The sequence below is a fragment of the Hermetia illucens genome, chromosome 2 (assembly GCF_905115235.1).
Source record: "Hermetia illucens chromosome 2, iHerIll2.2.curated.20191125, whole genome shotgun sequence".
In the NCBI taxonomy this organism is placed as follows: domain Eukaryota; kingdom Metazoa; phylum Arthropoda; class Insecta; order Diptera; family Stratiomyidae; genus Hermetia; species Hermetia illucens.
The window spans coordinates 112,613,095-112,625,655 of NC_051850.1; the positions used below are offsets into that span (position 1 = coordinate 112,613,095).

Sequence of the window (12,561 nt, forward strand, 5' to 3'; positions counted from 1 at the left end):
CATCACAGTCGCTGGCACGACTTGCCTAGAACTATGCCACTTAAAAGGGTCATCCCGTGTATCGGATCCGAGGAATCGAATTTTTTTTGGTATCAATTGCATATAGATGTAATGTAGAATATATGTGCAAAGTCATTTTTTGGTATTCGGAGTCGTTCGGAAATTATAGTGTTAAACACGTGATAAGTCACATGCCAGATTTATGTCGATCGTCGTAATAAAGCTCGTATTTATCGGCCCAAATAACGTTCGAATGACTTCGCTAAAAGGACAAGCATTGAAGCCAAGGCTGTACATGTATTTTTTGAAGAATCTTAAAGTTTATGGAGTAGGTATAACAGATTAATGGTCGGTTAAGGTTTTATGACTAAAAATCGCATTCTACTTTTTAAAAGCGTTTTCTCGAAACTACATGTTGAAAATCGGCTGCCACTAGCCCAAAATCTATCAAACGAAATTCTTTGAAATTTTCACCACATATTCAGAACATATTTCTACGGTCTGCAAACTAGGATAATTGCGATTCATTCAGTAGTTTTTTTTTATTCATTGAAGAAGCCGTGAAAAAACACCAAAGTTCACAAAAAAAAAGTTTAACACGGCGCCAAAAATTTAGCTTTTAATATTTTTTAATAATCCTAGTTTGCGGATTGTGGTTAAGTCTGCACGTTAAAATGCCGTTTACTTTTTTTCTTCTTTAAGATGATCACAGCGCCCTCTATCGTGGCAGCAGAAAAACACATTCTTTTGGAGATACACCCATCTCCAAATTGCTCTTTATTTCAAGAACGAACCATGCGATCGGGCTAGAAAAATTACTATGCACGCTCAAGATATAAATAAACATATGTTGAAAAAATCGTATTTGTATCTTTATCCAGTTCTTCGCAAAAGTTTTCTAAAAAAGGCCAAAAAACGGCCTTCATACGGGATGCGTTGCTTGTATGAATGGGCGTTACACAACTAGTGTTCTTTCTGATCGATACATAAACGAAATCCAAAATTAACCACAGTGTCGCCTGCCCTATCACCCTCTATGGTTCTGAATATTGGTAGATTATGGAAGGTAATGAATGACACCGCGCGGCAAAGATGACAAGACAAAGATGTTACATTGGGACAATGGCACAGCACGCCATGATCACATGCTATATGCGCTATTGATATGGACTTGCAACCATTGTGGAAAAATTGCGACAGAGGCACCTTCGATATGGTTTGTTGACGAGAATTCACTGGCTAATATTGGTCTAAGTATCGAAGTCGATGTGAAATGACTACAAGGCCGACTGAAACAACGATGACTGAATACGATGAATGATTTGAGAGCCTCTCCATAGCACCTAGATCAGGCCTATGAGCTAGGAGAATAGCACAATCGACCGGGACGAACCAACCTCACTACTGAACGGGACAAAGGCCAAAGAAGAAAAATAGGCTTACACCACGAGGGATAAGGATAAAGGCGAACAAACATCAATGACGCGGCCAAGGTTCGGACATGGGGCTCAAGATCAAGAAGACGAAATTCCCCTGCTGAGCTAGCCCGCCGAAAAGAGGGAGAAAAAGATACTAGAATTGAGAAACTTTTAACAAAACTGAATAGAATTGAGAGAAACCATAACGAAATTATATAATTACAATTCCGCATGGAACAATCGTATAACTCTGCGGGGAGACCGTCAAGCCTGGCAACTTTACTACCTTTGACTGCTTTGATGGCCGAAATGATTTCTCTTCTGCTTGGAGAAGTAGTCCGTATCCGCATGGTAAGGTGTCATTTCATCCACAAGAAGAATAATTTCATCGAATGCAATACGGTTAAGAACCTTGATGAAGTGTTCTTTTCACCTCTTCAGTTGTTCATCATCGTGAATGAGAAGTCGACCGTTGACGTCCTTCACAGGACCATGGAAAAAATTGTGGCCATACGCAAGCTTTTTCTTGATGCGTTGCGAACTGTGGCATCTTCCGCTTCCCTGACTAGCGCAATAGCAAATTCTCCCTTTTCGTCTCATCGATCTGCTTCCATGACTCCGCAGTCAGCCAGTCTTATGGCGCCCTTTCGGGATGTGGCCAACGACCGGCGCAGCGCCCGAGAAAAAAGCATTTTTGATGGTGGTCCAATGCTCATCGATATTCTCAGGTGCGTTACTCAGTAGATCTGCCGCTCGATCAACAAGTTACCTCTCCCACTGTCGAACGACATTGCTCGTACGGCGGTGGTTATTCGAAACCCAACTGACCTTATGACAGGCGCTGTATTCGAACAATGTGCCACTAATGACGAGCCGGTGGAAGTTGCAGTAATCCACGAACCTCCCACCATTACCGTTACAGTCGCCAAGACCGTGTTTCCCCATCACATGTCCGAGCAAGGTGTTATCAGATCCAACCTTCGCATTCCGATCACCCATCATGATCACAATGTCACCTTTAGGAAAGTTCTCCTGAACCGCGTTCAATTGCTCGTAGAAAGCATCCTTCTCCATTACATCAGAAGTCTCCGTTAATGCATAGCATTGTACAATTCTGATGCTCCTTGGCCTGAGCCGAAATCTTGAAGTTAGATGTCTGTCAGAAACCGGCTCCAAAGTCAAGAGAATGCGCCTTGCAGTAGTCGTCAGAAGCAACCCAACACCGGTTTAGCGCCTGCTACTACTTGGCATTCCAGAATACAAAAGCGCATTGCCAATGATGGCAAGAGGGAGAGGGGTACTCTCGAGAGTACCACCATCTTACTTCCCTTAGGCCCAGACTGTCCAGTTTATGTCACTGGAAATCTCGCACAAGTTGGGAAAGCGAACATTCTGAGGACCCTCGCTACCGTTGCCGAGGAGCGTGGGTACGTTTCAAAAACCAATCATAATCCGTTTTCGATAGCCAAAGGTTTTTGCTGTGAGCTGATTTCCTATCTGAGCCATTGTTGACGCTTCAGTAGTAATAAAATTTTAAAATTTGCAGGTTGCTAGTTCACGAATTTTTATCGCTTTTAGTCGCCTTTTACAAGCAGGGAAGGCTTTGAGTGTATTCTTAAACCACAACTCACAGGACTATCCCAACTCACAGGGCGTCGTTAAAAAATGACGGACACCGACAGTTTATAACTTATTATCTACGATAATCGACAAGTTTTCAGGAGATCTAACGAATTATAATGACGAAAATGAAAGAAAATATATTTTAACGATTAACAAATTTTACCAAAAGCTTTCGCAACCGTAACTATATTCCATGCCCTGTTTGATCCAAATCAAATGATAATATTGAAATGTTGAACAAACTTTCAAACGAGAATACTACTTTCAATATAAAGTTTTCGTAGTTTATTCAGAAAGTTCAAAATGGATATTGTACCTTCAAACTAACTCCCATCGACTGCAATGTACTTATGCCAGCATTTGATCCAATAATAGGAAATAATTTTATATTCCGTGTTTCGGATGTTCTCCAGAGACATCTTTGGTTTTTCCAATACTTCGTATCGGTTGCAGATGCTACGAAGTAGTTTTTTGACTCGATCGAACAGAAATTGCTTTGAACCAAATCAGGGGAGTGAGCATATTTGAATTTTGGCCAGAATTAGAGAAGTATTGAAATGCAATCACTACTAATTGTTTAGATAAAAGGAGATGTGGTAAGCGCAATTTTAAATATATGATAATATTAAAAAGACAAATTCTCAGCACTTAGCGCTCTTAACTGACTTCACTCCCAGATAAAAATAATACATTTTTTTTAATCGTGAATTTATCATATATTACATATTCTGCGGCTGTGTATCTCAATGGGTTTTAATGAGAACAACGGAATAAGTTAAATTTTGGCAACGTGACAGAATTTCTAATTTCATGATTATTAATGATTCCTCAGTTCTGTTAACATATTTTTCCATAACTTGTGCCCTGGACGAAACCGTTAGTCCTTATTTTTGAATGCTTGTGTGCTGCGCCCCAAACGAGGGGTTCGGGGACCAAAAAGTTGCTCTCCATTTGATCCAGCTCAGCATCACTTACTGAGCATCCCTCATAATGTTGACGATATAACTTGGATATGATTCGCACCCTTGCCGTGTTTTTGCGATTACATAAAGAAGCGTTTTTCACATGTTGCCACTTTCGGTCACGCTACTCCCAGGGCAGAAGTGATGCAGGTCTGATAAGTTGCTTTTGCCCTGGACGAAACCGTTCTTGGTTTTATTAGTAGTATTTTATAGAAAAAAACTCAGCTAAAGAGTGTCCCAAAAGGAACATTTTCTTCGTAACTAGCGATCCATCTACGGAAATGAATGATCACCTTAATCATGTTATCGGTGCAAAGGCTGATTCAGCGTATTCAGCAATGTATTTTTGAAGGTGAATTTCCTCTAAGACGGATGAAATTGAAAAAAAAATATTTCCAAAGAAGGCATTATATGCGTCCAGCCATAAGTTTTTCTCTAGGCTTTTTTATATTTCCAAACTAGTGGTTCGGAAAACGATTTGAACAAACAGATCATCCTCCAAACAGATGTTTGTCTCAAACTTTCAAATTCATACTTTTTGACGTCTTGAAAAAGTAGTAAACACGCGAAAGGACATTAAAAAAAAAATGGTGAAAAAAACTGAAAAGTGTAAAAAGACTTCGCCAAAGTAATTTGCTTTTTTAAGGTTTTGTTAAAAATAAATGTTAAAAATAAAGCCTTATTAAAATCGATTCTCACTTCCTAAGGAGATGTTGAACGACTTGCAAATAATAAAATCGAAGTGCATGGCCAGGAGGGCGGAGCTCTCAAGCTTAATAAGGGAAGAAACTAGAAGTTATTCCAAGTCTCCGGAAAAGAATTCAAGTCCTTTGAAAGACAATATCTAAGCGAAATTTAAATAAATTAGGAACAAGGACTTATACAGTATAAATAATAATTAAAATTAAATATTCATAATACCATGGAAAATTCGAAAGCTTCCATAATCTGAACACGTTTTTTGACTAAAGTATTCTCGGTAGTGGTATAAAAAAAGTTTCGAATCTATACTGTTAATAACCGGGTTGCTATTACTATGAACAACATCTAATATGATGTAGGTATGAATGACGTGCAAAATGGCTCCAAAAAACTTTAACAATTAAGTGAAAATATTACCTTATAGGGGGCACAGGTCGACTTTTCGAATGTGCAGGAAGTGGTACCGCCGTTGTGGGTGTCACACTCAACGATCCTTTTGTCAAAGCCGCTGGTATCGCCGCTAATGGATTGGTAGGTGACATATTGGCTGGTGTTACAATTAAATTTTCTTTCATCACATGTTGCGACTGTTTCAATTTCTTCAATAAAACTAATTTTGTTTCTTCATTTCTTAGCTCTTCCCGCAGCTTTCGCAGAACTCGTTCCCTTTCTCGAATTTCCGCCGGTGATAATTCTTTTATGGGTATCATTGTTGGCATCTCTTCATCGTCAGTCTCAGAATCGACATTGCCGTTTTGTTGTTGCCTCCCATTAACTTTGGCAGGTAACAGGACAATATCGGGGGCTTCTGCATATGATTTAGGCTCTGTACGAGGTCGAAGGACACGTCGCGAACTACGTCCATCGTCAATATGATCATAGGCATTTACAGGCGGTGGAGCTGGCGTTATTGTTAAACTGGAATTTTGTGTAAGTGTACGAAGATCACGGGCGAATGCCGGCGATATTGTCAGAGATTCCCGGCTTGAACTTAAGCTTAGATCGACAACATCGTCGATATCCATATTAGCCATATTTGAAGCTATTGACACCCTAAAAAAACAAACAAACATAAAATTGTATCAGATTGGATATTCATGATAACGGATTGATATAAAAGTTTATCTTTATGGCGATACGATAAATAAGTCCATTGAAATTACTAATGAAGAAGCATTTTATCAACAGGTTATCTAAATATGTATGTACAAGATTCTCCATTAGGAAATAGTTTTTTTCAGGCGATAAGCGCTACTTTCACAAAAAATGCAAATATATTACATCATTCTTCCGTATAAAGCTGTAGATAGATATTCAAGCAAACCCATATTTTGATTTAATGGCCGACAGTACATACTTTGAACTATGTCTAAAAAGTCAACTGATAGATTGATCTTCCATTGTATAATATATAGCGGTTGCAAATTAACGACTGTTTTCGCTAGTGAACAAAGAGACTAAATGTACCTTCCATTGGTAGTGATGTGAAACATTTAGCAAGGAATATTCTACTGGAAACAACATCAATCTTTAATTTGCTGTTCAATTCATTATTTGATCTAGAAATCCAATAGTTCTTGACTTCTATGAATTTCATGTACGAGTACTGCAACTCCATTTGCGTTTGTAGGCAAGAAATAGCATAAATTCCATGTTGAGAGGGTTACAATTTTCCCTCCAGAATGCTGAAGAACTGATAGAATCAAATCTGGCCACATCAGAACTTATCTTCACATACAGTATAATTATGATTATGGAACTTACTCTGCTCATATTACAAGTAAACACCAACGTACAAAATATCTGATTAAAATTGATAGAAGGTTTGCACATGCGTTACTTTATCGTTATCTATGAAATGTAATATTTTATACAAGTAATGTTGCTGTACAATGTACTCGGCACAACGGAGATAAAAGTGATTGCGTAATTAAGTTAGATATGGTATAGAATCTCAATAATATTGACAATCGATGAAAGATTGGATGTAATTTCCTGATGATCATTCATATAGAATCGAATTGTTGGACATTTTTCAGCAAAAGGATATTTAATAATAATAATAATTGATGGCTGAACAGTCCAATTTGGACCTATGTCTTGACGTGTGTTAGAGCACTTTTGGTAGGGATATTGCCCGACAAGGACATGAATAATAATAATCTGAACCGCCAGGTTTACAACTTTGGTTTGGGATTGATAGACCAGTACCTTATTCCAAACTACAATTTTATTTTATTGTGCACACTGTGTACTGATGAAGGGAGTAAGTTGATCCCGAAATAAATAATAAAAAATAATAAAATAAAATTGTTGTTTGGAGTAAGCTCCTGGTCTATCAATTTTAGACTTAACTACAAATAGAAGACAATATCTAACCTCTTTGGTTTGTGCTTAGACACCTACAGTTTTGTTTGAGAATATAGTGACCCTGACACTGTCGTTTACTTAACGGCGGGACGAACTAATTTTGAGGAGCAACTGCATCATTCCACCGTCCGCCATTAAGTAGATGGCGGATTCAGGATCCAATTTACTTGCACACAAACAGATTTATAATGTGGGTTTTAACGAACGAATTTGCTCCAAAGCATCTGGATCGCTGCTTGAAAACTATGGAAGACGCTACTTTTCTAGCTGTATTTGTATTCAACAAAGACAGGAAATGTCTACTGCATGTCATAAAAGAATTAAACATCGAAATTGAAAGGGGCTTCAAATACATGTGAATGGAGGGTGCACAATTTTTTTTCACAGAATGTAGTATGGGGTAAAAAATGAAAGGGCTTGATTAGTATTTTTCGAAACTAGTCTCACATTTGATATTAGACCCACAAAAAGTGTAACAGGTCTTGTTCTCAGAGCCTATTCAACCGAAAAATCTGAAAAAAATCACAGTGGTGTATCTAAACCAATTCTAGGCCAAAATACATCCCGTTCCGATATCTGCATACATAATGTTAATAAAAGTATATTACAACATTTTAGAAATTTAGCCGGAAACCCTCTTTAAGTTCGTGCTTGTACTACAAAACTGGTACTTACATAAAGGATAACATAAGGAATAACTTTGGAAAGTTTGAAGGAAACCGAACTATTATTAACAAAGTTATAGAAGATGGAACTTTTACTCTTACGAATGAGTTGTCGCAGAGAAACATTTCGGTTTGGTTTTTTAATTATTTATATATCAATGTCAATTACTACAGACAACTCCGCCATGCTATTAACATAGTATGCTGGTCCCAAGCCCAGGTAAAGGAGGAGGGTTTGAGGCAACGTACTCTGTACTATCCTCAGTAAAACAAAAATAAAATGCTGAGATCAGGGAAAGAGATAAATAGAGTATAGTTGGAGTTATTCTACTATGCTAAATCCTACCTGATCTCTCTTGGTGACAGGCCCCGCGACAGGTCGACCAAGAAAATGCATAGAATGTCGTTACAAACATGATGATCGGATTAAGTCACAGGCCTCGGAGAAATGCTAGGGCGTCCACCTCAGTTGACGCGGCAGGACGGGCCCCGGTCCTGTCGAGAAATGGGCAAGGGTTCTTGACGCATGGACGGCATCAGGACGTAAGCAAGTTAGTCCGCACACAACGAACAAAACAAATACGTGTCTGCACGCTAAATGTTGGTACCCTAACTGGAAAGACCGAGGAACTCGCAAGAGCCCTTCGGAAAAGGTGCATTGACATCTGCGCTCTGCAAGAAACCCGATGGTCTGGTTCCAAAAGCTGCGACATTGAACGCGAACGCGGTAAAAATGGCTACAAACTTCTCTATTTTGGTAACCCACACACTCAATATGGTGTTGGCATTGCCATCTCAGAGGGTTTCCGTGATGCCATTAAAGAAGTCGAACGATTTGATGATCGGCTGATGAAGCTCACCATTATATCAGCTGATCGCACTATTCACTTCTTCACCGCGTATGCACCACAGACAGGCCGACCTAATGCCGAGAAAGATGCCTTCTGGCAACTTCTCGATGAAAAGACTTGTCACGTGCCTGCTGACGATTACATAATCATTGCCGGCGACCTTAATGGTCATGTGGGTGAAAAGGCAGACGGTAACAGGTGCCATGGGGGAAAGGGGTTCGGAGCGCGCAATGAAGGTGGCTCGCCACCTTCATAATATAATCTAATATAATCGATTTTGCGGACACCCATGACCTTGTACTTATGAATACATGGTTCATCAAACGATTGTCTCATCTTCCCACATTTTATAGTGGGAACAATGAAACGCAAATCGACTATATTCTCATAAGACGCCAACATTTTACCACTGTCACTGATTGCAAAGTCGTTCCCTATGAGACCATCGCACCTCAACATCGACCGTTGATTGCTGTCCTGCGAATCAAGCCACCGATAAAACGGCGTGAGGAACGCACTGGCCCGCCGCGCATTCAATGGTGGCGATTTGGTGAGAAGAAAGAAGAAGCGGTCTCACTCATACGATTGCCAACCATTACGAATGTGGAAGAATCATGGAACCAAATGAAAGACACGATCCACAAAGCGGCCTCTGCAACCCTCGGGGTCACCAAGCCGGGTAAGCGGTACATCAACCGAGATACTTGGCTTTGGAATGATGATGTTGAAATGAAGGTCCGTGAAAAGAAACGCCTCTACCACAAATTTCTCGACGATAAAACGCCTGCTAATTGGCAAATTTATAAGAATGCCAACCGGGAAGCAAAGAAAGCGGTCGCTGTCACCCGAGCGAACCATTTCAAAAATCTTTACGATAAACTGGACACTCGGGATGGCGAGAGAGATCTGTATCGACTTGCTAAAAGCCGTGATGAACGCACACAGGATATCGAACACTTCTGTTGTGTTAATGACAAGAACGGTACGTTGCTTACCAACCGTCGAGCCGCAACGGATAGATGGCGAGAATACTTCGAGCAGATTTCAACTGAAGAATTTGCTCATCCTCCAATTCCACAATCATTGCCGACATTTGGAGCAGTTCCACCAGTCAGCGCAACTGAAGTCGAGGAGGTAATAAAACAAATGAAATCGGGGAAAGCAACAGGACCTGACGACATCGCATCTGAGCTCTGGAAAGCGAAGAGCTGGGACCCAACACTGTGGCTCAGTGAATTCTTTAACCGGGTTATTCAGGAAGGAAGAACACCATCTGACTGGCAAGAAAGTACCACTGTTCCAATATGGAAAAAGAAAGGTAATCCAGCAAAATGTTCAAATTACCGTCCGATCCGGTTACTTTCCCATACCATGAAGATTTTTGAACGCATTCTTGACAACCGTATTCGCGAAATAGTTGAAATAACTGTGAATCAAGCCGGATTTGTCAAGAACTGCGGAACTACTGACGCAATACACGCTGCGCGGTTACTCATGGAGAAACACCGTGAGAAGCATCGCCCTCTTTACATTGCCTTTCTGGATCTAGAGAAAGCGTTTGACCGTGTACCACACGAACTCATCTGGTATGCTTTACGACAACACTTCGTGCCAGAAGAACTCGTGCGCTGGGTTCAATTGCTCTACCACGATCCGAAAAGTAAAGTTCGAAGTATGGCGGGTGTATCAAAACCGCTTCGTGTCTCTGTTGGAGTTCATCAAGGAAGTGCCCTCTCACCACTCCTCTTTTCCTTGTTATGGACACCGTCACACGGGATATCCAACGTCCAGCGCCCTACACACTGTTTTATGCAGATGATGTTTTCCTAGCATCTGATAGCAAAAATGATCTCAAGCAACTTGTTCAAAAATGGAATGATCGCCTCATGCAACACGGTCTCAGATTGAATTTAAACAAAACTGAATTTTTGACGACTGATCCCCATGAAACAGGCACAATCACTGTCAGCGGCAGTGATCTGCCCAGAACTGAGCGATTTAAATACCTCGGGTCAACGCTATCAGCCAATGGAGAGCTGCGTTATGAAATTGCTTCACGCATTAACGCAACCTGGATGAAGTGGCGTTCCACAACTGGTGTCCTTTGTGATCGACGTATCAACGAACGTCTCAAATCTAAAATTTACCGCAATGTCGTCCGTCCAGTCGCTCTCTATGGTTCTAAGTGTTGGCCGACCATAAAAGACAATGAACGGCGTCTTGCGGTAATGGAGACGAAGATGCTACGTTGGACTAGTGGCGTCACACGTTTAGATCACATCCGAAATGAGGATATCCGCGATCGTTATGGGGTTGCACCGATCGTGGAAAAGTTGCGAGAGAGGCGTCTTCGATGGTATGGTCACGCAATTCGTGCAAACGAGAATTCACTTGCAAAGATTGGTCTGAACATCGAAGTCGATGGTAAACGACCAAAAGGCAGACCTAAGCAACGGTGGGTTGATGCGCTGGATGGGGATTTGAAAGCCTCGAGATTGCACCCAGATCAAGCATCCAATAGAGCCAAATGGCGAAGCCGATCACGACGAGCCGACCCCGCTTGTGAACGGGACAAAGGTTGAAGAAAAAGAAGAATGTCAATTACTACAGACAGCCATATGTATGTATTTATATGTATATGTAAATGAAGCTTTGGGGGTAGTGCCTAAGTTAGATATATATATTTGTATATTGAACAAGCAGTATTCAATATACGTACTGTACACGTAAATATATATACTTTAACGGACGAAGTAAATCGAAAATAGATGTACGATTAATTTATATACGTGCATATAGGGTGAGCATAATATTTGCGTCTGTAATAAGTTAATAAGTTATTTTGAGTTTTTAGCCATATACAAATGGAAAAATGTGTGGAGAAAGTTTCTTACATATGATGAACACAAAACCTTTATATTCGAAGCGCCAGCTTCTGGTATTCCGACTTGTGTTTTAATTGAAGGTAATGAAATTCACACTCAAGCATCTTTCTAAGTGAGAGAAAAAAAAAATCATAGCTAAATAAGCGAACAAAGAAGCAAAAATTTAATCCTAATAAGTTAAAAACTTTCCCCGACAATCTAATATGCCAATAGAAACTTCAACCACTAACAAAAAGATCAAATCGCACAGAGAGAAAACGAGGAGTTGAGATATTGGTAACCTCATTTGAGTATACACGCTTCGCTCTCTTGAGTTTAAGTGGCTGAAGCGAAAGCCATTTTAAATTTCTATTTAAATTTAATATTAGAAAAGAATCGTTAAATTTTATTTTCCTATATACAATCCACGCGAAAAATAAACCCTATTTTCCGTGCCCTCAAGGAGAATCTCCCTCTAAAAAGATTAACGGTTTTTTTTGCCACTAAGTTGGCACATGCGATCTTTCATTTCCCTTGTTCACAGTGCTCCACTTTGTCAATTCAAACATTCAAGCTTTGTCCGGATAGCTGAGTGGTTAGAGCACAAGGCTGTCGTACGGAAGGTCGCGGTTCAAATCTCACTGGTGGCAGTGGGATTTGTATCGTGATTTGACGTCAGACACCAGTCGACTCAGCTGTGAATGAGTACCTGGGTCAAATCAGGGTAATAATCTCGGGCGAGCGCAATGCTGACGCCATTGCCTCCTACAGGGAACTGTAATCCTGTAGTGCACCGTTACGGTCCTGAATGAAGTGCTCTAACACACTTCAAGACCCTGATCCAATATGGACTGTTGCGCCAAAGATTATTATTGAACAGTCAAGTAACTTGGAAGAAGTGGCGTTCCACTACTAGTGTTCTTTGTGATGGACGTATCAATGAACATCTCAAATCAAAAATTTACCAGTGTCGTTCGCCCTGTTGCCTTTAATGTTTCTGAGTGTTGTCCAACTATAAAAGGTAATGGAGACGACGATGTTGCGTTGGACCAGTGGCAAAACACGCCTTGATTACACCCGAAATGACGATATCCGCGATCGATATG

General features: G+C 40.3%; 1 protein-coding gene across 2 annotated transcripts in view; it reads right to left on the reverse strand.

The window, feature by feature from the left end:
• The window catches only part of LOC119647690 (transcriptional repressor p66-beta), an 83,117-nt gene that overhangs the window by 12,244 nt on the left and 58,312 nt on the right, over positions 1-12,561 (reverse strand). For both annotated transcript variants that reach the window (XM_038048773.1, XM_038048774.1), the window contains exon 2: positions 5,123-5,758. In XM_038048773.1, the coding sequence (XP_037904701.1) occupies positions 5,123-5,739 (617 nt within the window). In that variant the 5' untranslated portion in view covers positions 5,740-5,758. The remainder of the gene's footprint in view (positions 1-5,122; positions 5,759-12,561) is intronic.